The sequence below is a fragment of the Lissotriton vulgaris genome, chromosome 8 (genome assembly GCF_964263255.1).
Source record: "Lissotriton vulgaris chromosome 8, aLisVul1.2, whole genome shotgun sequence".
In the NCBI taxonomy this organism is placed as follows: domain Eukaryota; kingdom Metazoa; phylum Chordata; class Amphibia; order Caudata; family Salamandridae; genus Lissotriton; species Lissotriton vulgaris.
This window is the reverse complement of record NC_141696.1, coordinates 426,405,780-426,431,428: the sequence shown is the minus strand read 5'-3', so window position 1 is coordinate 426,431,428 and position 25,649 is coordinate 426,405,780. Positions and strand designations below refer to the sequence as shown.

Here is a 25,649-nt window from a genome sequence, read left to right as displayed (position 1 = left end):
TCTTTAGTTGCACTAGTCTGAGCCTCATCTGTATAGCCACCACCCATGGAGAGGATACCGCCTCCCACCAATCCTCGTCATCCAGCTCTACCCCATCTGCACTCCATTGTGTCCTAAAATAAGTACCAGCGGGTCCTCCATATTATTAAGACGTTTTTCATATATTAATGAGATGGTCTTCTCTGAGAGGTGACCGTCTAACACTCGGTCTTCAAGGGGGGGGGGGGGGGAAGCGTCAGGGAGCGTTGTGCCTCTGGGGATGTGTGTAAGCAGAGCATGCCTAATCTGGAGGTAAGGTAGTGTTCACTGTCATGAAGGTGGTATTGTTTTTTTTTTTAAACAATTTTTATTTTATTTAATCAGTTAACATAACAATCAAGTACAGTCTTATCTAGTGACAGTTTCCGCAAGAGCGGTATCTCATTTCTGTATTTCTAACATTAGGACACTACATCTACAGTAGAGAATTCTCCAGATCCTCCCCCTCTCCCTCTCTCCCCACCCGCACCTCAAATCCACGTCCAGTACATAAATCCCATCACTTATGAACTGTTCCCAGGTTTGAGCTCTGTACGTGGAGGCTCACATAGATTCCCTCTGGCTTCATTCCACTTCCCCCATACCCGTGTCCACTTCTTGGGGCAACCTCTGTGTATGTAAACCGCCTTCTCGGCTACCATTGCCATGTCCATATCTTCTTCCCAATGTGATTGTGAGGGCGTCATTCCGCATCCCCACTTCTTTGCTATATTCCGTTTTGCCAGGGCCACCCCCATTGTAGCCCACGTTTTCTGTGCCATATTAAGATCTGTAGGTTGCCATATGTTTAGAATACAACATCGGGGATCTGCCCTAACTTCTACCCCACTCACTTCTGAGATCTGTTCTAACACCCCTTCCCAATATGCTTGAATTTTGGGGCAAGCCCATAGCGTATGATAGTATGTACCCGTTTCTTCACATCTCCTGAGACAGAGTGGGTCAGGCGCGCGCCCTATTTTGTGAAACAAGGTACGGGAGTAATACATTCGATGCAGGATTTTAAGTTGAACCAGTTTCAATCGGGAGGGGATCGCCGCTTCTCTAGCCGATGCAAGCGCATCCATCCAGTCTAAGTCGTCTATATACCCAAGTTCTATCTCCCATTTGCTGCGCAGTACCACAGTGGGGTCGGGGAGGTTGTTAACCAGTTTTCGGTATGTCAGTGAGATGGCTTTCTTACTCAGATGTTCAGTGAGGAGCCTGCCTCTAGTGGTGAGGCATCGACCAATGTGGTGTTGGGGTGATAGCATCTTGAAGTGCGTGCCGGATCTGGGAGTAGCGGTACAACTCCGAGTCCGCCTTACCATATTTGTCTTTGAGCGCAGCAAAGGAGAGGATTTCTCCCCTGACCCATAAGTCTCCAATGTTCGTAATACCTATGAGGTCCCAGTGTCTGAATCCCTTGGTGTTCCTCAATGTGCCTAATCGCCTTGTTTCCCAGAGTGGTGTGGCCAGTGTCAGCACCCCTTCCCACCCCAATGCTTTTTGAGCCGTGTGCCATATTTTGATAGTGTGTGCTGTGGGGCCAGTCAGTGCTTGACGTTTCCTGGTGTTGTATAAAGCCCTCACAGCCGGTCAGCCGGCACCATCTCCCTGTATAGTCGATAAGCCGGGTCGTCATGAGGTGCATGGAGCCACTGGTTGATAACCACTAGTTGCGCCGCCCAGTAATATAGCTTGGCGCTTGGTAGCGCTACACCGCCATCATACCAACTGAGAGTCAGCTTGGGGTGTGCTATCCGCGCCGGGCGGCCTTCCCACAGCAAGTTCGACACTTCGGCATTGATGGACTGGAAATAGGAGAGCGGAACAGGGAACGGAGTGTTCTGGAGCGCATAGAGGAATCTAGGGAGCACCAGCATTTTAAAAAGCGCTGCTCTGCCCAGCAAAGTGAGCGGGAGAGACCGACAGTGTGCTACGTCAGATTTTAGCCTATTCAGTGGTTTCAGCAGGTTTTCCGTCAAAGATGTTGGCCTGAGGTGTTACATAGATTCCCAAATATGGAAACCCCCTGGTCGTTATTTGCACAGGATTCCAGAGGCAGTGGTGGGGCCGTTCCGCGCAGTAGGTAGAGCATAGATTTGGACCAGTTAATAGTGTAGCCTGACTGCTTTCCGAACCTTGTAAAAATATCCAGGAGGGCTTGCAGGGAGTCTGTTGGGGATGTCATGTAAATCAGTACGTCATCGGCATACAGGGAAATTCGGTCTTCCCAGCCCGTCTCCCAGGTTATCCCCTGAGATAGCGGTGTTGTGCGTTTCCAGACCGCCAGTGGCTCCAAGACCAGGGCAAAGAGGAGCGGCGATAGCGGGCACCCCTGCCTCGTCCCTCTGCCAAGCGTAATCTCTCTGAAGATATGACCATTTACGATCACATGTGCCAGTGGCGCCGTATAAAGAAGCCGGACCCAGCTGCAAAACCTGGGACCAAAACCCATCCGACCCAGAACGGCAAACATGAATGGCCACTCTACCTGATCAAAAGTTATTGTCGCGTCTAGGGAAAGGATTGCCGCGTCCTGGCGAAGAAGGTGGGTCCGCGCCAGCACGCTGTGCAGGCACAGCAGATTGAGGGACGTGTTACAGCCGGGCATGAAGCCCGATTGGTCTGGGTGGACCAGTGTCGCCAGATGCGACTACAGTCGTATCGCCAGTGTCTTGGCTAGGAGTTTCGCCTCCATATTAATCAGGGATATCGGGCGGTATGATGATGAGCGTTCAGGGGGCTTACCCGGTTTGTGTATTGGGACTATTGTCGCTAATCTTTGATCTCGGGGCAAAGTTCCCTGCTGTAGGCTGTTGTTATACATGTGGACCAGATGGGGGGTTACTTTGCTTGTCACCTTTTTATAAAATTCCACCGGTAGCCCATTGGGCCCCATCGCTTTGCCCGTGTTTAGCGCCCCCAATGCTTTCCCAAGCTCTTCCGCCGACAGGTCGGCTTCCAATGCTTCCATATCCTCATCCTGTAGTATTGGTAGTGGTATGTCTGCCAGCCAGTGCCCGCATTCCTCCTCTGTTGCCTGTGCAAGTGGAGTGTAAACCTTTTCGTAATGTGTTGCTAGCTCCTCGACAATGAGCCGGGGGTCAGTGATTGTCTTACCATCCCCTAATGCAAGTTGCGCTACCCACCTACTCGCTCTCCTGTCCTGCTAGCGCCGCTGCACGTGCCGTAAGTTCATTGGGGTCTAGTGCGTGCGCTCTCTCCGCCTGCAGCGCTGTGGCTTCAAGTGAGTCCATGACTTGCCGTCGTTCCGGCTTGTGGCGGGTGATAGCGGAGATTGCAAGCCCCCTAATTACCGATTTGTAAGCCTCCCAGAGCACACATGGGGAATCCACTGATCCTTCTTTCTCAGCAAAATAAAGGTCTGTAGCTGTCACCAGGGTGTTAGCTATTTTGGGATTCTGGAGAAAGCCGGGGTATAGTGGATACACCCGTTGCAGTCGTGGGTTGGTGGGCAGTGTAGGTGAGCTGTATTGGAGAGTGGTCTGAGATTCCCCGGGCTAGGTGGTTAATCGCTGTGACATTCTCGGGGGGGACCGCCAATGTAAGGATATAGTCGATACGGGAGAGGCTATTGTGTGCTGCTGAGTTAAACTTGTACTGTTGGTCGGTGGGATGTTGGAGTCTCCACATGTCAGTCAGTCAAACCCATGGTTTCAATAAAGTCTCTTTGGAGTTGGCTCGGTCTATTGCTGTCTCTGGGTGGGCAGCGGTCGAGAGCTGTGTTGCAAGCTGCATTCAGATCCCCACCTAGGATTAATTCACCTTCCGGTAATTCTAGTATAAGTTTGCTCAGATCCTGCAGTGTTGTTTGGTGAAGTGTCGGGGGGATGTACATGGAGACCATGTTGTAGCTGCGTCCCTCCCATTGGCAAGTGAGTGCTGCGAACCTCCCATAATCGTCTCTCCATGTCTTAGTGATCACTAAGGGGGAGTTTGTATGTACCAAGACGCCTACACCTCTAGATCCAGAAGAGAACTCCGCGTGCACTGCCATTTTAAACCCCCAGCGGTTGAGCGCCTTGCATGCAGGTCCCATTAAGTGGGTCTCTTGGAGGAGAACTACGGTCGGCGCTTTCCGCTTGAGATATTGCAAGACTAAACCCCGCTTAATTCTATGGCCCAAACCATTAACGTTCCATGATATTACTGTCAATGGGAGGGTGACCATTTGTGATATTCGGGGATCATCCCCGGTGTGTCTGGTGCTCTGTATGGTATCTGCGGAATGCAATGTCAGGAGTTAAGCCGCAGTGGATGCACCCGTGCCCTACGTGTGTCTCCTGAGTGTCAGACCTGCGTGTTACTGTCCCTAGGCTGGACTGCATAACTATAACTTGAGAACAAATGCATACAACCATTGCATAACTACGAACCCCGTCCCCCCTCCTTGTCTCCCTGCCTGGCGGATCCAAAACTATCCACCTCCCCAACTGAGCAGAGTGCTTACAGTCCCTTGTAACCTGCATAACGCTGGAGGGTGAGATCTCGCCATCCCTGGTGAGTCCCTTTTCGGAATCAGTCTCATTATGGCTGTGAAGGTGGAAGATCGCCTACCTTTTACCGCCATCCCAGCGTGATCTGTAATGTCTGTTCACATCTGCCACGGATGATCATGATAGAGTGGACCCTCCCCGCCCCCATAAGCGCCCCCCCAGCATCCTCAGTCCGCAACTTTATATGCTTGGTCTAGTCTTCAGTCGAAGCACCACCTCGCAGGTCTGTTCCAGTCCCACCTCTGCAGTGTCTCCAGTGGCAGTCCGACCCACATTAGCTACTTTCCTCCTGAACGTCGCGGGCCGGTCCTCGGTTTTTGGGGCTCCTCGCCGGTCGCCAGCCTTCCAGCCAGTCTCTAGCTTCTCCCGGGGTTTCAAAAAACCACGCCTTCCCCTCGGATTCTACTCGGAGCCTTGCTGGGAATCTCATGGAGTATTTGAGTTCTCTACTACGCAGCTCCTTTTTGACTTCGATAAAGCATCTCCGTTGTTGCGCCACTGCCACTGTATAGTCCGGGTAGAAGGTGACCTCTGCGTTGTCTATCTTGATCGGAGGGGTAACACGGGCCGCTTGCAAGATGGCATCATGGTCTCAGAAGTTAAATATGTGCGCCAAAATAGGCCTTGGCGGTTTCCCCGGTCGCGGTTTCCCTCCTGGCGCTCGGTGGGCTCGTTCCACCAAGAAGTAGTTTGAGAGGCCTCGCGGTTTCAGCTGTTTTCGAATTAGGTCCTCAACAAAGAGGTCAAGAGCCTGGTCCGGCGTCGTCTCCGGCACGCCAACCAGGCGCACATTGTTGCGTCTTGATCTCCCTTCCTGCTCGTCCAGTTTAGCTTTGAGCATCATATTATCTTGCTCCAGCTGGGTCATTCTGGCCTGGAGGTCCGCCGTATCCGCCGACAGTTCATTTGTAGTTTTTTCAACTTCTCCCAGTCGGTCTGTTACCTTGGCTAGGTCTGCCCACATGAAAGAAATGTCGGTTGATATTGTGCCCATAGAGGATTGCATACTCTGCAGTGTTGCCATGACGTCTTTTAGCGTGATTTCCCCATTGACCCGCGAGCTAGGAGATGATTGCGTGGAGGACTGCGTCGTCGTACCCTTCGTCACCTCAGCGTCATCTTTAGTATAGGCAAATTTGTCCAGTTTTGGGGCTTGCGCCTGCCCCCTTGTCCCTCTGCCGCTCATTATGACTCCTGGGTCCACAGCCTGGTATCCTCTTTTCTTGCGTTTGTCCGCCGAGCATGGGTCACTTGAGCCTCTATTGCCCACTTGGTTCCCGATGAAGGAGGGGGGGAAAGCACTTCCTACCTCCTTGTACTGCAACAGCTTTTCCAGGCCCCTGTAGGTTGGTGCAGGGTGTGGCAGTTATGGATCCGCGTTCCTGGCTGCCTGTGTGGCACTGGCTCTGGCCTTCCTATTCTTCTCGGATCCCGATTCCCCAGGCGCTCGGGGATTGGGGGGGGAGGGGGGAGGGCCGACAATTCAGGAGGCCCAGGCGATCTCCGGTGGCCCACCACGCGTCGCTCCTGTTTCTCCCGCGGCCTCGCCCACGTTGGTAGACGGGCGCCGCCGGGAGAGAGCCTCGTGTGCCGGCTCCGGTCTTGCCTGGGCGCCCGAGGCGATCCTTCCTCGAGTTGCGCTTTTCCGGGTCTCGCCTCTACGCGTGTCCCCGGCCTCAGCTGGGCGTGTAGGCCTCTCGAAGCACTGGGCCGGATCTCTGCTTGTGGTGGGGTCCAGACGGCGAGAGTGGGATGCGCTGGGAGCGGATATGCTTCGGTTCTGGAATTCTCACTTCTGAGGCCAATTAGAGGCAGGATTTATAGACGGATTAATGCGGGAAGCTCCACGGGTCTTGGAGCTCTCTCAAGTTGCGGCCACCTTCCCTGGTCGCTAGCCACTCCCGGAAGGTGGTATTGTTGCTTGAGGGAATTAAATGTGTGAACTGTGTCCTTCCCCCAAACATCTTTGATCTGTGTGATCCCAATCAGATCCTATTTGTCAAATCCCTTGGACTTCCATAAACTTCCCAGCTTCTTTGTGCTCCATAATGGGGTGGCCAGGGTGAGTTTCCCCTCCCACTTGAGGTGCGTACTGGCCGCGTGGCACACCTGCACTGCGTGTGCCGTTGGTCCCGCAAGGGGAAACCGGCTAGGTCTGGCATACAGTGCCCTAGTGAAGTCACCCCCAGGCACCCGACAGTGGTCCATAGCGTACACCCGGTCCCCGGGGGGCCCGTTTATAGCATGATTCACCGCCGCCAACTGGGAGGGCAAATAATATATCCGTAGATCCAGCAATCCTATCCCCCGTCATACCAGGGGAGAGTGAGCTTATAAAAAGCTATGCGGGGCTTAACATCCCAAAGAAGCTGTCTCTGGAGGGCCTCCATTTCCCTGAAGTGGGATGCCGGTACAGGGTCCATTGTGTTCTGGAGTGCGTATAAGAATCGGTGAAGGGCCATCATCTTGAAAAGCACTGCTCTACCCAAAAGGGAGAGCGGAAGTGCCTTCCATCGCGCCACGTCCCCCTTAAATCGAGTCAGAGGGGGGCCCAGGTTGTTAGCATACCTTAACTTCGGGTCAAGCGTGTCATAGATACCAAGGTATATAAACCCTATCAGTTCAATTTGCATCAGGCAGGTCTGCGGGATTGCCGGCGGATCACCTCTAAGGACAAAGATCACTGATTTCGATTAGTTGATTGCAAAACTAGAGTGCCTCCCGAATAAAGCAAGCACATCCAGAAAACACATCAGGGATCCCCTTAGAGTGGTAAGGTAAAGCAGGATATCATCAGCGCATAGTGAGATTTTGTCCTCCCATTCCAACGTCCACCGCAATCCTCGGATCGATCGGTCTCACCGAACCCACGCCGCCAAGGGCTCTAAAGCCAGAGCAAAAAGGAGCGCGGACAAGGGACATCCCTGTCTCATGCCCCTGCCAAGGAGAAAGTCTGCGGACTTTCGATTATTTACCACCACTCTGGCTAGGGGATTAGCATACAATAGACGCACCCAGTTAATGAACTCCGGTCCAAAGCCCATCTTCCCCAATACTGCAAACAGGTAAGGCCACTCAACCCTATCAAATGCCATGGTGGCGTCTAGAGACACCAGTATCGCCGGCTTCTGGATCATTGGGGTCCTGCCCAATATTCTGTGTTACCTGCGCAGGTTAAAACTTGCGCAAATTTAGAAACCATTGAGTATATATATATATTGTGCAGTATACAAAATGTACAGAGTTTGCATTTGGCTTGAAAGAAGTGTGGCCCTGTACTTCCTTGGGTTGTAATTTAATTTAGTGTGGTCATGTTGGCCCATCTTTACTAGGACCTAATACTTTATGACTCATGTAAGAAAGTCTTTTATGGACAGCCTGACTTCCCTGAGCTATGAGAGATTTAGAAGATGCTCAGCCTACTGCGGGGACCAGTGGTCGCGAAGGTATTCCTTCTATCTTACATTTAATCATCTATCATTAGGAAACAGAAAATACTCTGGGTCTTGAACTCGTATGTCTTGTAACTTGAAGATATTGTTCTTGACTTTCCAGCTTTTAAGTGATTAATTTGTTGCCTTTGTCCCCAACACACAGGTGTACCAAAGGTTTGGGACTTACTTCCACTGGACGTTCAGCTTTGCATCTATTGTTTGTATTCTTTGTAGAGCTTTGTACTTCAGCACTCCGATGTTGGGTTGAATCTAAATTGATGTTACCAATATCCTGCATTCCGAAGATGGACAGACCTTCATTTCTGATGTTAATATCTTAACACTCGGGAACAGCATTTGAATGTCAGAATTTGTTAAATTCACTGAATATTCACTATATCTTACCCATTTACAACTGCCTATTTATCCATTCACATTATATTCACTAAGATCACTAAAAATATGTCCTGTCCTGCAGTATGCCAAACCATAATGCAACTGTAATTTCTTGTACTGGTGACAAAACAAATTGCTTTACAGCTCCATATTATAACATTGCCATTTGTAGAAAGCATCAGCTGAGATCATAAAGTTTTGACTAGTTTCTTATTTTACCCCTTCATCAGGATACACAAAAGTCTGGCGCTGGCTAAAACATGATACTACACTTCAATCCAATGCAGCTTCAGATAATGTATATACCTCCCTTTAGCTGACATTTCTCCCACTGAGTAGGGATTGCCTCATTGGCTAGTATTCCTTCTTGAAATAGAAGCATGGGTCTTCATTTGATATAAATTGTTAACGTTTTTAGGCAATTAATGTCCCAGTAACTTATTGGTATTTATGCATATGTTTCTTTCCTTTTATTTCAGTGCAATTTTCGAGTGATTCTTTCATAATCCATAATCCTGTGCCGTGGACAGCTCAAGTTAAAAAAAATTAAACGAGCTAATACCAACAAACTATATGGGAGCATCACCATAAAACAGAGCACAAATGATTAAACTTCAGGCTGGCCATGCTCATTTGTGTTGCATTAGGTCTCTCTTTATTCTTTTTCTACAGGACAGGAAATGTAATAATGCACAGTGCATCCTCAGAATTTTGTTGACCCTCACTGGAAACCCAGGTACAAGGTGCTGTGATGGAGGTGAGTGACCATGGGAGGTGTATTAAAGGAATCCCTGGTGGCAGAAACCGGTCACAAAAGGACTGCACTATGTACTTTAACTGGTACTTGCTATGTGGGTCGGTCTTCGAAAGGCTGGAAATGTCGCCTTACACCTTCCTGTGAATGGCAGAGCTACATAAAATTTGTTCTGCTCACCTAAATCTCTGAGTAGGAAATGTACCGTCAGAGTGTGAGGGTGGGTTCCTTCACCTCCTTCAGCCTCAGCTTTATGACTGGTAATGACTGGGTGAACAGTGTCATCATTGCTATCTTCACCTTTCTCTTTCTATTCCTCAATATATTCTTCACTCTTTTGATAGAAAATGAGGCCAGCAGTATTTAAGCTAAAACAACACAGTTATTCGTATTTGTGAGATGCAGAGTGGTGGTAGCAGGATGGTTGCATAATTGGGATATCAAGAAATGCCAATGTTAAGGTCAATGTTGTTATCATCAGTAGCTGAAGTAGCCCAAGTAGTCAGTGTTGGATTAGTCAGTGAACTATATTTGATATTGTTAACTGGGGACATCTCTTTACCATCGCCAATGATTACATAGAATATGGTGGCAATGCAGACTTGATAACACTAAACTAGGTCTTCCTTGTTGGTTGCGCAGGTTGTCAACGAGGACTCTGCTGGTATAAGCCCGGATTTCTAAGCTTACAAAACTTAAATTTCAAGCAAATAGTAAGTCAGTTCATTAACAATTCCTTAAGAGGAAGAACAGTGGGTTTAAGGGACAAAGTAGGACACATTTCTTCAGACAATGCCCACACCTTTTCTTTGGGGCACACAAGTTCTACCTTCCTTTCCTTTTCAGACTTTGAAGTGGTCAGGGCTGACCAATGAGGGTGCACCTCTGTCTTTTTCCCCACTGATTACTGAGCATCTCGGGTCCTTGAATGGTTCTCCACTCCCTGCCACATCATGAATATACTTGTGTGTAAAGTAAATGCGCTTGGATTGGATTTTTTACTTCCACTTGTTTAGAGTTTTTATCTTTTGTAACCCTAGACAGAAATAGTAAAGGCGGGTGGTGTAAAATTTGAATACAAGTACTGGGTAACCAAGTTTTAGAGACCGGTTTCTTGCTTTTGTCATGAACTGTAGGACCAACGGTAAATTACTTCGGGACATACCTATCATTGACACACACCTTTGATCCTTCTATACAAGCCTTGAGCATACATATGAAAAGCCTACCCTGGTATCCTTAGAAAGACTTGGCAATCACATTCAGAGTCGGGAACAAACACTTGAAAGCCTGCAAGAAGTCAAGCCAGGGCCTACAGACATGACAGTGCTCCCAGAGCTAGAGATTTACCTCTTGCTTGAGGCACTTGAAGTCAATGTGCTGTCCTTGAATGTTAGCCTGATGAAAGATCACCACAAGCAACCCTCTGTTATTATGCCTCACTCTTATGTGTGATGTAATTACAGCTGTGTTTAACTTGGTTGTTCAGAAACTCACTCCCCCAAACTCTAGGCCATTCACCCATTCAAAACCAAGAATAGGGCCTCTTTCAGGCCTCACTGCACTTATTACAGTTAAAATATTCTCTACTGCATTGGTAAAATGTAATCAAAACCATGTCAGAAGGTCACTGAACAACGTCCCACCATATGGTCATCAGGATCTACTCTCTGGGCAACATACCCTAACCATGAACCCTTGCACTGTGGTATTTCACCTTCTGAGTTTCTCAAGGCTGCTGCATCAGGGAAATGCTGGCGAGATGTTACATTCCTCTGTCGTGTAAACATTCAGGTCTAATTTTTGATAGAAGCAGGTACGGCGGGGTGCCCTTCTGACTGACTCTTCATCTGATAAGACAGGCCAGAAACCATAGGGAAGAGATCTGCTTAATAACAGCAAAATCCTGAACTGAAAAGCAGGGCTCTGATGATTCCATGGTCCCCTCCTTAAGCTCAACATGCAATAGATATTTTGAGCTACTGAAGCCTCTGTGGAGAGTGGAACTCAAGGTCACTTCCACGGTGGACAGAATGCGAGCCATGTAATGAAACTGAGAGACTGCATACAATACACGGCTAAAGTAAAGCTAAATGAGTGTACAGAAGCACTGCAGGTTGATTGACTACTGAAGATTTCCAGTCTGATGACTAGAAATAAACCAGGCATGTGATTCTATTTACGATTCAGTCTACTGTGTAAACATGTAGCATACATTAATATGTTACATTTCTTTGAAGTTTACTTACCACTTCAGTACTTCTAACTAACAATTAAAAGCATGTCAAACAATAAAAGAATCAATAATTTTTAGCTGATCATTCACTCTTACCGATAATCTTTTTTCAATGTCTCCATAAGCTTTCCACAGCACTCCAAATATTGCTTGTCAATGTGGGGAAACAAGCATGATCTCAAAGTCAATTCAAAGGTTTGGCACGTAACAGACTCTGAGGATCTATCAACACATATATCATTGCATGTAAACTTCTCAAGGAAATCACTTTGTTCCAAATACAATCTATAAAAAGAAAGAACATCTGTGAATTTCTTCGCAATCTCTTTCTGCAGATATTCAGGCATCACACTTTTTTTCAAAACATATCCTCAAACAATAGATCCAAATTCCACATAATGATTAGTGGAAGCTACCGTCCTGCTTTTATCCTGAACCTTACAGTGACATTTAATACCAATTACTTTGATATTATTAACCCTGTGGTGGGCCTAGTAGATGGGAAGTGGTCAGGGGACAAGCTTTAAATAGAAGCAACTGGTGCCAAAGCAAGAACTTTAAGATAAAAATAACACATGACTAAATGAGTGCTAAAAACTAGGCCTGGGTGTTAAACTCCGCTCCGTTCGTGGAGTTTTGCACTCAGCAGAGCTCGTGGAGTGGAAAAAACTCCGCTTCGCTTAGAGCCAGTACAGAGAGGTACAAAATGGTTTCTTTGGAATCAGGAAATGAGGAGATAAGGGAATGATTATTACAAATATGAGCAGGATTTTTAGGATGATTGTAACTGATTATATTGAAACAGCTTAAAATGTTTCACAACAGCAAGGACAACCAGAACATTAGGTGGAAGTATAGATGATGCTTAAGCAGTAAAAAACAAAAGTAACATTATTTGCATTTAATGCATAAGCGAGAAAGCACGATTGTCTCTTTGGTGGACTTCTAATGATAAGGCTGTGCTTAAGTAACCAAAGCATCTGAAATAAAAAGGATTCTGTGAGTACAATTTAAGTTAAGAAGAAGTATGTATTGCAAATTTCTGTGAAAACGCATATGCCAAATCACAACCAAACTGTGCGTTAGGCAGCATTTTTTAGTTAGCTTTGTTTTATTGAGTTTTGGACAATAAAGAAAACACAGTAGAAGCATCTTGTAATTCTGTATAGGTATGGGGGCCCACCCCCCCCCTGCCCACCCACTGAGCAGCTTAGTAGAGGGTTGGTAAAGTCCGCCTGTGCAGCAAATGTCCAGGATTGCCCGACGGGGCAAAGGCCCCTGCCAGGAACTCCAAACATAAACTCATTTTGACTAAAGAAACTAAGACCCAGCAACCCCCCCCCCCATCCCCTCCCGGAACCGGTGTGTCTGAGATATTCCAAGTGTGGGCAGAGCACACTGTGGATTGGACACGGCGATTCCCCAGTGGTATCATCTGACGGTGAGGAGTCTGTAAGTCTCAGGAGGCGGAGATATTTCTGGCACGTGACTTCATTGAATTCGGTCGCCAATATTGCGAGCATCGGCTGCCAAGTAGTAGCAAAAGAGAACAGAGATTGGGTGAGGGAAGCCTGAATGCACTCCATGCCCACTATATACCACAATCTGTGGAGTCACCCTTTGTGAGTTGGACGGGTCGGTTTACCCCAGAGCGACAAAATATGTTGCACTGCCGCTCCCATTGCTAGTCCCATCTGTTTTCCCCGGACTGATTTCATAGGGAAAGTAAGTTTATTGGGTAGACCCAAGAGTGTGTATGCTGGGAATCTAGGGATTTCCGTGTCGAAGTGTTTGTCGATTTCGTTGAGAACCTCCGCCCAGTACCCCTCCACCTCCCGGTAACCCCATAGCAGGTGAGTCAGTGTTCCCTCTTCGTCACATCCCCTCCAGCAGGTAGGGCTACGGTCAGGATTACCCCTGTTTAGGCGGACCGGTGTTAAGTACCAATAGGTTGCTACTTTAACCGCTGCTTCCCTACTCGCCGTATTCCTAGCGGTGTGGTTTGCCCTGTAGTATATGGCCTGCCACTCCTGATCAGAGAGAACTCTGCCCAGTTCTCCCTCCCAGCGTTTCTGACCGGCTGAGTGCTGTTTAGGGGTCGGCGGATAGATCATCCGGTAGAGCTCAGAGATCAGCTTCTGATCTGTTTCTTTAGTGACTAGCCATTTTTGGTAAGCCGTCATTTTCCTACCTACAAGTGGGTGTACCTCCTGGTGCCTCAGCCAATGTCTGAGTTGGAAGTATTGGTATCTGCTCGGTTGGGGAGATCATAGAACTGAGTTAGGTCTGAAAGTTGAAGAAAACTGTCGAGATTGACTAAGTGGCCTGCGGATTTGCACGCTGAGTCGCGCCATTGTGAGAATGCTAGTCTGTCCATCCCGGGGTTCAAATTCCGGGATGTCGAGCAAAGGTGTCAGCGGGGAGGGGAACGAGGTGAGCCCCCCTCCTACATGCAACTGCGTCCCAAACCCTCATAGTTGTGCGGGTTATAGGGGATCTAATGAGATATTTCGGCCTGTACGTTCGCCTCAGGAAGGGTATCCTTCGGCGAGCAGTCTGCACCATCGCTCGATCCTGAAAGAGCCATCTCTTTTCCGATTCAGGCCGGCTTCATTCCGCTAAGTACCGGAGTTGGGCTGCCTGATAGTATTTTAGGAGGTTAGGGATCCCTAGCCCCCCTCATCTGGAGGCCGATGAGACAAATCCCTACGCATCCGCGGCCTCTTCCCTGCCCATATGAATTGTTGGATGGTGTCTTGTAGCCTTCGGAGTGTTCCTAGGGATGGTCCAACGGGAATGGTTTGGAAGACGTATAGAATTTGAGGTAATATGGACATCTTTATCACCGCAATGCGGCCCAGAAGTGACAACGGATGCTGTTGCCATCGTTGCAGATCCCCCAGGATTTGAGAAGTGAGTTTCGCGTAATTCAAGGAAACCGTCTGCTCTGTGGACGGGGTTAAAGTAATTCCCAAGTATGGGATCGACGTGTACGCTCTATGGTTCCCATAATTCTGGAGGTAAAGTTGCTGGCATGGGGTCAATGCTCCCCAGGGGAAGAAGCATGGATTTCTCAGTATTCATTTTAAAGCCCAACACTACACTGAAGGCCTCTAACACATGCAGGAAAGCTGCCACTGACCGTTTAGGTGTGTCCAGCACCGCCAGGATGTCACCCGCGTACAGACTGATAGTGTGGTGCTCCCCTCCAAAGGGAACCCCCACAATGTCGGGGTTATCCCGGATTCTCTGGGTAAGGGGTTCTATGTATGCGAAGAGGCGGGGCGACAGTGGGCACCCCTGCCTCGTACCCCGACGGATGTCGAATGGGTGGAGTTTTTACCATTCACTCTGATTGAAGCCCTTGGCTTGTCGTAGCAGCTCGCGACCCAGGCCCGGAAGCGTTCCTCTATGCCAAAGTGTGCCAGCGTCTTGTCTAGGATCCCCCAATCTACCCTGTCGAACGACTTTTCGGCATCGATCAACAGTAGCATGGCGTCCAGCTGGTTGTAGAGTGCCTTGCCGATTAGATGCATGAGGCGTTTGGGGTTGTCGCTGCATTGGCGGCTCGGGATAAAGCCGGATTGATCAGGCTCTATGATGCCAGACAGCCGCGGGCCCAGTCTGGAAGCGAGGACTCCCGTATAAAGTTTTAGGTCTAGGTTGAGTAGGGAGATAGGTCTGTACGCAGAACATTGAGTAACATATTTCCCCGGTTTAGGTAGCACAATTAGGTCTGCTTCCAACATATCTGGTGTTATTGAGCCCGGCCCCTGGAAAGAATTGAAGAGTCTGGTTAAAATCGGCACTAAGAGCGGGCAGAATGATTTGTAGAAACCCGCAGAAAAGCTGTCTGGCCCCGGTGATTTAAAGGGTTTGAGCTGGGAGCCGGGAGATCGCTCTGATCACCTCCTCGATCCTAATGGGTGCGTCTAGAGCTGCTGCCCCAGAGGTATTGAGGGCTGTGGTCGCCGCCTGACAGAGGTAGGCCTCGCCGGCAGTGTGAATAGTTGGGTCTCTGCTATAGAGGGAGGCGTAGAAATCCCTAAATGTTTCTGCTATCTGGTAGTCGGTCGCTACTGCCTCGCCCCGGGTATCGCTGATAGCAGTGACCTTGGCTTGCTGGATACAAGATCTAAATTTGCTGGTGAGGAGGCACCCTGTTTTGTTTCCTCCTACATATTAGGTTTGCTTGAGCCGCAGGGCTGCGTACTCAGCTCGGTCCAGATCTAGGCCTGCGAGTTGTCCCCTGGCCGCCTTCAGTTGATGCCATATCCTGGGGGCTCCCGTGCGGCTATGTACTCTTTCAAGTTCCTTGACTTTGGCCATGAGTAGTTCTCTTTTTCTTTCCGCTCCCTAGTTTCCACTGCAGAGAGCGCTATCAGTTCCCCTCTCACAACCGCTTTAAGAGTCCCCCAGAGTGCAGGGAGAGGTGTGTTGGGCTGATCATAAGTCGAGAGATAGTCGTCAATACATTTGTTGAGCTGCTGAATCATCCCTTTCCTATGTAGTAGGGATTCCCGTAGCCTCCACTTTCCTTTAGCATTGTAGGTGAGGGGGACTGTGAGAGAGATTGACACAGCATTGTGCTTGGAGAGTGCGGCAGGGACTATGTCTACCTCGTCTACTAGTGTGTAAAGTTCTGAGGAACTAATACAATGATCTAACCTGGCGTATGTATAATGTACGTGTGAGTAAAATGAGTAGTGTGTGCTCTTGGGATGTGCCTCCCGCCAGACATCCAGGAGCCCTTGCTGACTCAGCCAGGTCCTCCCCTCGGGTGAGATCACCCCTGTCGAGCCGTAGCGGTGGCCCAATCAGTCCAGTTCTGAGTTCATAACGAGGTTGAGGTCCCCGCCAATAAGAACATATTTATCCTGAATTTGTAAGACCAGAGTCATGCCTCCCACCTTGACAGTATGTGCCAGTATTCTGCCCTTAATCTCCGCCACCTTATCCCCCACTGTACCCTGGAAGTGTTTAGCAACCAGTATGGTGACCCCGCCCTCTTATCCGTAGTGGAGGAATAGTATTGATGAGGAAAGGCGCAGGATCGCATCCTGTGTCAATCTCTAGACAGCAAATGTGTTTCCTGTAAGAGGCATATGGAGGCCCCAGAGTTCTCTAGGTAGGACAGAATGGCTCTACGTTTGATGGGATGGCTGAGCCCCTTGACATTGAGGGTAACAACCGTCTCGACATAGTGTCAGGATGGGGTGGAACAGCATTGCCCTGGGTTTTCCACCGCTACGAGATGCCCTGCTGGGGGCCCCCCTGAAGACACACCGGTTCCTCCCTCCTCCCCTCCCTCCTCCCCTCCCCCATCCCTACCTCAACCGCCCCCCCTCCACCCCCCTACCATCCACCCCCACCCGAGCCCTTCCAACCCCCCTCCCTAACCCCAACAAAACATCCCCAACAAACCATCATTGTCCAGCGCCTGCCTTCCAAAAGTGCCGGCACTTGGGAAAAATAAAGAGTGAAGGGTCCGTTGTAGCCTGGTCGACCCCCACCCCACCCCCCCCCCCCTACTCCCCCGGGTCAGCCATGTTGCCGTGCTATGAAATCCCTGTTTGAGTCTGTACATTCACTCAGGAATTGAAGTGTCTCGCTTCACCGCTTCCAGGACCGATGCCCTCTCCTGGGATAACGCCACTGGGTCTGGCTTCATGTCGGGTTTGGGAGAACGTTTGCGTCCCACTGGCTGCCAACCATTTCCCGATGGCTGTTGCGATGGGGTAGTGGAAGACTCCTGGATGCCACCCGCTAAGCCCAGAAGTTCACAGGTTTCTTGGAGTGATCTCATCTGTTGCAGCTTGCCGTTCCATTTGAAAATTAGGCGGAAGGAATGGCCCCACGTGTACGGCACCCCTTTATCTTTTAAATAGGATGTCACTTCCTTAAAGGCTTTTCTCTTTTGCAATGTTATGGAGGCTAGATCTTTGTACAAAGCTACGGGATGATCTTGGTACTTGATAGATTATTTCTTCCAGGCCTCCCGCAGGATACGTTCTTTCAGCACAAAGTCCGGCAGAAAAACTAGAATGTCCGGTGGTGGGGCCGGTGCCCGCCACCCCAACCCCACTCGATGTGCACTGTCTATGCGGATCTCGAAATCCGAAGCCTCACCAAGGATGTCTCTGAAGAGGCCCTGGAGGTAGCCCGCCACATACGACCCCTCCTACCGCAACGCAACCCCTCTGACACGGATGTTGTTACGTCAAGACCTATTCTCCAGATCCTCGGTGTGCGCTTGAAGGTTTACCTGTTGGTCCTTTAGGCGGATGATTTTTTGTTGCAAGGACTCAATTTCTTCGCTTTTGGAGTGCTTGCAATCCTCATTAGATGCAACTATCTCCCCCAGTTCATCAAGATCTCAGTGGATTTCTCTGACTTCGCCTGCCACCTCCTGCTTTAGTGACTGGAAATCTTTGCGGAGTGTATTGCACAGCGTTTCCAGAAACTCCCTGGTGATGGGCGTGTCCTTACGTGACCGGTCCGGTTGGGGCTGAGAAACCGGCTGGGACGGGCCCCCTTTGTCCACTGTTGTAGGGGATTTGGTGAGCATTTCCTTGAGAGTTCTCTCCCCTTTCTTCCTCATGCCAGCCATTTTATTGTCCCACCGAGGCCCTAATGAATGAATGAATTAAACTAGGTCTTATAAAGCGCGGACTTAGCCCAAGGGCGTCAAGGCGCTAAAACAGACTATGCATGGAGAAGGCAGAGAACGTTAAGCTGCGGACTGAGTAAAGAGCCATGTCTTCGGAGCTTTACGAAACAGTAAATGAGAGGGAAGACCGGAAAGATCATAAGGAAGGGAGTTCCAAAGTTTGGCAGTAACCGTAAAAAAGGCACGGCCTCCCCACCTAACCTAGCTGAACCTTGGCACAGTAAGCAAGTTCTTATAAGCCAACCTCAGCTTCCTAGAGGGATTGTAACGATGTACAAGTGTCTTGATACCCTCTGGACCAGTACCAGAAAAAACCTTATGAATTAAGCATAAGGTTTTAAAAAGAATCCTGCATAGTAAAAGTGGGCTGTCCTACATTGGCAACTTCGAGAGCCAGATATATATCTCTAATCTTGGAGGTGAATAAATCCGAGATCTTGTCACAAAATGACTGTGAGAAGTCAACAGTATGAGTTGGTGTCGGAACAGTGAGAGAGTTAATGACCTTAAACAGTTCCCTGGAGGATTTAGACAAATCCATCATCTTTGAATAATAAACCTTTTTTCTTCTGTAATTGCTTGCTTGTAATGTTTCAGAGAAATCTTATGGGGTTTCCCTGTCTGCAGGATCTAACTTTGAACGCCATAACCTTTCTTGTCTACGGCAAATTAATCTCCGTTTTCTAAGTTTCTCCGAGAACCAAGGAGCGGAAGGTTTTAGTCTAGCCGAATAGTGCTTCCTAACTGGCGCCAGGTTGTCCAAAGCATTTGATAGATTTTGCGACAACTCCATAGCAGCCTGATTGACATCATGATGCCTAGCGGGAGGGTAGTTGTCTAATAATCTAGTAAGGGCCTCATTAGTTATACGGCTAAGGTCTCTTCTTTCCACCCAATGTTTGTGCTCTGAAGTATTTCTCCAGGGTAAACCACCGCGTAAGTAAAAAGGTACTGCAAAATGATCCGATCATGTCAGGGGAACAGGGTCTCCCGCAAAGATCATTAGTAAAAATACCATCAAGGGTATGACCCGCAACGTGAGTGGGACTCCTGACCAATTGAGGGCAACTCCAGCCATTACAAATTTCAATGAGGGATTCAGTGTCCCTGCGGAGAGAGTTATCCAAATGAAAATTAAAATCACCAAGGAAAGTAAAATTCAAACTATCTAAAAAAGGTTCCACAAGGCTACTAAATTTCTGGCTAAAGGTCGTCCTGGATCCCGGGGGCCTATAGCAAAGAACACCGGAGAAACTTTCCATTGGAAGGGAATTAATAGAAAAACAAAAAGCTTCAAAAGGTATCCGAAGGAGCGGAAAGCAGCTGTGTGCGGCAGACCAAACAGTCCTTATAGACAGCCAGGCCTCCGCCCCGCCGGCCAGTCCTGTCACATCTGGCAAGATGATAGCCAGCCGGAATAGCCTCAACAAGATCTGGCCCTGAGGAGTCTGAGGCCCAGGTTTCGGTAATAAAGACCCAAACTGGGTTCCTGAGGGATACAAAGTCTTCAAAAGCAACTCTATTCTTAATCAAGGATCTAGTGTTAATAAGATAGCCCGACATAGTGCAATCCAGGCTTTGAGAATACGGAGGGGGCGGCACCATAACTACATTATTGACCACCACATTGCACTGAGTGCAGATAAAACACTTTCTGTCCACTAACAACTCCGGGTCAATAATATGGAGGCAGAGAGCCCTTACCGGGCATAGGTCCAGAAGTTCCTCTCTTGAATATTTTAAGGATCCCTGATGGAGTGTGAAGGGAACAGCATCTCTGGCCCCTGGCGCGGACTTGGCGCGGACGGGTGCAGACGGGCTTGCCGTTGGCGCGCCCGCTGCGCGCTCGATTCTGCATCCGGTTTTAAAGGATGGGGAGGCGACTAGAGCACCAACCTCCACTGGACCGGAAGTCGTCTCCCTCCACACAATCGGGACCAAAGAACCCGCGGTGGAACAGGGAGAACAACAGGTACAGTACAATGGCTAACACACTAATACTCTCTGTCGCAAGGGTCTCTCGTCTGGTTGTCTCGCTTCAGGAGCACCGTCTGACTGTTTCGGTCGTCCTTTCGTGCAGCTGGGCACTTGCTGTCCCTTCTTCCAAGCCCCAACCTGGACGCGGGCAGTGTCGACCTTCGGTTAACCGGCACCACTCTCCTTCTGACCGCAGAGCTCGTCTAACTGATCCTGCTGATTCTTTAGCTTTGTACACAGGTTAGCCACTGTCCCTGCTCATGATGTAAGCGGGAGGGCGCCCGCTCTCCGCTGTGTGGGCGCCAAGCATGGGAAGCGGTCAAAGGTGTAGGGTTTGCTGTTGGGCCTATTGTCAACTCCCCGAGCATGGGGGCCCCAGCCTCTAGAACCCATGGTGCCTGGAAAGGAGGCCGGCTGACTGATCCTTCTGGTGCCCCTGCGCTGTCTGCTGGTTAGTCCCTGTCTCTGCACTTGGTAGGATTGGGGGCACTCGCCCCCTTCCATGTGGGTGCCTTGCATGCAAAGCGGTTAGAAGTATGGGGTTTGCTGGTGGTCCTTCTGCTGACCCCTAAGCTCGGGCCTCTACCTGAGGCTCCTGGCACCTGTAAAAGAGGCGCTGCACCTGAAATGACGTGGGCTCTCTCGGGGCGCTGGGCTGCCAATCCCGCAGAGGCCTCTGTCTAGGGTCTTCGCTCCCGCTCTATCCCTCTGCCGGTGTTGTGTTGCACTCCGGGCCACTCACCACCGTCCCACGGTCTCTTTGAGGTCTCGCCCCCTTCCACTGCCGATGTGGTACCTGCACTTGCCCACACAGGTGGTCGCCAATATCTGCTCCTCACCTCTGCGCCTGGGGGCGCTCACCGGGAACGGGCATCAGAGTCCCCCTCATCAAACCCAGTAGAGGAGGCAGCCGGATTCGTTCTTGTAGGCCCAGCCGCCCCGGCCTCGATTTTCACGCCTTCCACAGCGGGCCCTCTGCCAGCCCCAGCCACCGGCGTTTCGCTCAGCCCACTGCTTCTCTATCCGACGTTGCTGAATATCTGCTCCTCACCTCCGCGCCTGGGGGTGCTCACCGGGGCCGGGCGTCAGAGTCCCTCTTATCACACCTAGTAGAAGTGGCAGCCGGATTAGTTCTTGTAGGCCCAGCCGCCCAGGCCTTTATTTTCCAGCCTTCCGCAGCGGGCCCTCTGCCAGCCCCAGCCACCAGCGTCTCACTCAACCCACTGCCTCTCGCTCCGACGCTGCTGCTGCTGCTCGCAATTGGAACCTCTGGGGTGACGAACGGCAGGCGCTGAGGAGCTTCCGCAGCCCTAAGGGCCTCCCGCTAGGCTCAGTCGTGCCTTCCTCAGTGCCCGTGCTGCTCGATGCGGTTCCTGCACTTTCCCCCGCAGGTGTTTGCCAATATAAACTCCTCACCTCTGCGCCTGGCGGAGCTCACCAGGGTCGGGCGCCAGAGTCCCTCTCAGCAGACCCATTTGAGGTGGTAGCCGGATTCATTCCTGTAAGCCCAGCCGCCCCGGCCTCGATTTTCGCGCCTTCCGCAGCGGGACACTCTGCCAGCCCCAGCCACCGGCGTCTCGCTCCACCCACTGCCTCTCGGTCCGACACTGCTGCTACTCGCAATCGGAACCTCTGAGCTGACGATCGGCAGGCGGCGAGGAGCTTCCACGGCCCGAGGGGCCTCCCACTGGGCTAAGTCGTGCCTTCCTCAGTGCCCGTACTGCTCTGCTGCCATTTTGCGGCTGCGGGCCGTGGACCGGTGTATTGATCTTACTGGTGCCTCTCACTGCCCTAGACTGCACATCAGTGTGGATCCCCGTATCTTCGCAGCTCCCCGCCAAGTTCCACGAACAACCGGGGATATTATGCTGGGAAACGGCCGGGATGGGGACTCGGAGCGGAGAGCCACGAGGTATTGCTTCCTCCTAGGTCGCCATTTTGGCCACGCCCCCTAGGCAGCATTTTTAAACTTCATCTACTTCAGATGGATTCACAAGGCTCAATTTCCTGCATTGGAATATACTTTGAAGCAAATGAAAAACCTAGAAAACTTTTTCTAGACTTTTTGTCAATGAGGCATTCATTTAAACAATTTTGGATGTGGGAAGGCGGAAATCAAGGCAACTAAAGGTTTAAGAAAGGGCTGGTGTGCTTAAACAAATAAAATAAATATTTACCTTTTGTTTCGGTCCACATTACCACCAGACACCACTGGCACCACTCAACCAGTTCATTGTAAGTCAATCAGCCTCAGAATATTGCCATATTTATAACCACTGGCATATATCTGCAAGTCTACAGGATTGCATAAGGCTTAAATTATTTTTTAAATATATTCAGAACTAGAAGGAAAAAGGTAAAAAAGAAGGAATTTGCTCATTCGCCAAATCCTACAAGGCAGAGAGTGTACAGACTTCCAGCACATCCAATGCCTTGCACCAGCCCAGTTCTTTTGTTCTTTTTGAAGATCCATCAGGGTTATCATGTATTTCTTCATTATCAGGAAGGAAGAGTAGTGCAGTGATTAAATTTAATAAGATACCCAGGAAAGACAACTGACTACTAATACATCTGTAGGAAATTCAATGCAGTTAATTAGTAGGAAAAGTACAGAAGTATACAACCTTAAGACCTAGAACTCAAAGGTTTTACTTCCACACTTAAGCCAATAGTGAAGCCTCTCAATTTCACACCTTATTTCCTCACTGTCTTTTATTGCCCTCATTAACAATTTGGCCATAAATGCCAACATTTTCCGCCACACCATCAAAAAAGTGAGACATTATACCTAAAGATTAAGTGAACTCTGTGGTCCATGCTCTATAATCTCTTGGCTTGACTTTGCCAATTATATTCCTGTGCAGGAGTTCCCCAATCAAACCTAGTGCCACTAAAAGTTCTAAATTATATACAACAGAGGATGTCCGCTATGAGGAAAGAAATGACTGATGTCACCACACCTGTGGTACTTTCTTTTGACCAGTTGCATCACATCAGGGGAAGTTTTGTTAATCTATGACTGGTACTGTGCAGCTCCATTTGGCACAATTGCCTCAACATCGAGAGTAAAATATTCTGGATCTATCATGGTGTTGTGGGAGAAGATTCAAGAAAGTAATGTACAGGATGGAGTATAGCGTGAATGCTATATGTTGATTACATTGACCCATAACCTGTACCCAATCATTCGGTGAGGTTTCCTAGGATATATCGATCTTAGATCCACAAGAGTACGATTGTCCCATGTATTTGGCATACCCTTGATCTGATTATAAGTAGCACATCCCCCAGCTGTGGGCTTCAAGTCATCACGGAGGCCCATAAGTCATCCCTCTAAAATAACAGAATTTTTGCGCATTTTAGAAACTGGGCAGTTTTCTGGGCATACAGGAGGTCTGGGAAAACATTTTAGGCAGTCTGTCCAGGGTCTGCAACTCCCTCTCTGGTTCAAGGCACTGCAGAAAACTTGACTGTTTGTGGCTCTCCTGCAGAAAACATTGAAAAGGCCACATTCCACAAAGAAATAAAATGTGAAAAATGTTCTTAATTGATAGTGGACACTTGGCACATAAAGCTGGATTTGCTGGAGAACAGTATAGACTAACGGAAAGGTAAGACGCTAAAAACCAAATCAGTTGGAAGACCGTTCATGGAACGGAAGAGACCACACAACTGCTTACCATGGATCTCAGAATGGGACTTGCTGGAATTTAGGATTAAGAAGGATGCTCTAGCACCACAATATTAGTATTCTAGATGAGCCAGAGAATACCGAAATGCATGGAAGCCTTCATTAAATAAATCCTCCCTATAGCATAAATTCAAAATAATTGTCTTGGGGGAAGGGCACGCAGGACTCTAGAAATCATTACGGAATCTTCAATTATAAGGGCCATGACCCCATTCTGAGAGCAGTTAGGTTGCCAGGCACAACATGGCTGATGATAGAGTAGGGTCCTATCTCACCGATGACCTTGCTGTTCTAAAAGCAAGGAAGCAGTTCACCACACTGAAAGCAACACAGTGGGTCAAGTTAATTAAGTATGCCATACTGCTTAAGCAGTAACCATAAATATGTCCTGGGAACAGAGCGCACATCTTTAGTGACCTCACAGCAGCCATCAAATTTGTTGAGATCTAAGGGAGGCGCCGTCCAAGACTGCATTCCCCGCATGGACATGATCAGTACAGAGAATCACTAAATGACGTGAAGTTTTGGGCTCTTTGATTATCCTGAATATAATTTAATCACAGTTAATTGCTGATTACAAATGGTGCATGGAGCAGGGTACCATAAATCATGATGAATCATGTTACTATTATATCTCAGTCAAATTGGAGGCCTGTGTGAAACATGCAGTAAATGCAGGTGAAATGTGGTATTAGGAAATAAAGTCAGATTCAACAGGGGAATCTTCAACAACAGAGATATGCTGCTAGCCATAGATTAAATCCCCCTGCTGGACATAGTAAAGTCTGCACATATTTATTTAGAAATGTGTGTGTGGCGGGGGGCAGGCATACATACAGTACTAGGATTTTAGTATGATTATGATTACCTTCCTGCTTAGGAATGACCCTCTCATGTTCATATTGACACTTTGGGATGCATAAGTGCTAAGTGATTGGAAAGATGAAACTGGGACAACTATTATGCAATGTGAGTTAGAATGTTAATTGGTGGAGCATCTCAAACACAACGTGTACATCAATGCAGAGGAGGGCGTAACTGCATGAGGGGACGTGGTTGGGGTCAAAAGTCAGGGCAGGCACTGGGTGATAGTGGGTGTGAGTGCTCTTCAGATTGGGGTAGACAAGGGTCAGGTTTAACAGAATGTGGTGTTATAGCCTTTTTAGTTGAGCTTACAATTCTTTTGGTGCATGATGTAAATGTAAATGTGGGATACTTGTAAAGCGCACTGTTACTCTACCCGAGTGTCCTGGCGCTGTAGACCGCTGGGGAACCCGTCCTGGTTTTCCCTGTGAGATGGTCCCTTTCTGGGTATCTCCAGGGTATAACCAGGCATCCCCGGCATCTGTGGGGGGCCGTTGTAGGGATGAGGCAAGCTTAATGCCCAGAGTTACCGAGTCTGTTCCCTGGTTAGAGTAGGCACTGAGGCGAGAATTATCGAGTCCGTTGACCCCTGGTCCACGACCCTGCCGCGTTGGGAATTGGCCGTTCTCTGCTTACAGGTCTGCCGCCTCTAACCAGTGAGCCACACCTCTCCACATGTGATGTGATGGACCAGGCAAAGCACCTACATTTCTGACTTGGAAGGCACAGGTTGGAAAGCATAGTTAGGCAGAGGAAGATGATTGCCTTTGTCAACTAACTGAAATTCAAGATATTAGTACTGCTAGAAATGTTCCTGGTTAGTGGCCAACATTATAGCTCTGTGCTGTGAGGTTAGCAGATTTGCTGGGGCCCATACCTCTGTCTAAACGGGGGGTGTTCACATCCAAGGGAAGGTGATCATAACTCTAAAGTAAACAGATACACAAATCTATTGTGTATAACTAACCCTGAGGGGAGATAGGTTATTCTCACAAACCAAATGAGGTGCCATAAATCAGTGTTTGCAAATATTTATGCCGGATACGGTACATTTTAAGAATCAAAACTCAGTTCCACTCAGTTCAC

At 49.0% G+C, this 25,649-nt stretch overlaps 1 protein-coding gene across 1 annotated transcript in view; it reads right to left on the bottom strand.

Annotated features, from left to right (window-relative positions):
- TUBGCP5 (tubulin gamma complex component 5) overlaps positions 1–25,649 on the bottom strand; it is a 523,861-nt gene that overhangs the window by 109,845 nt on the left and 388,367 nt on the right. The window contains exon 15 of the mRNA XM_086934193.1: positions 11,458–11,646. Coding sequence (XP_086790319.1) covers positions 11,458–11,646 — 189 coding nt within the window. The remainder of the gene's footprint in view (positions 1–11,457; positions 11,647–25,649) is intronic.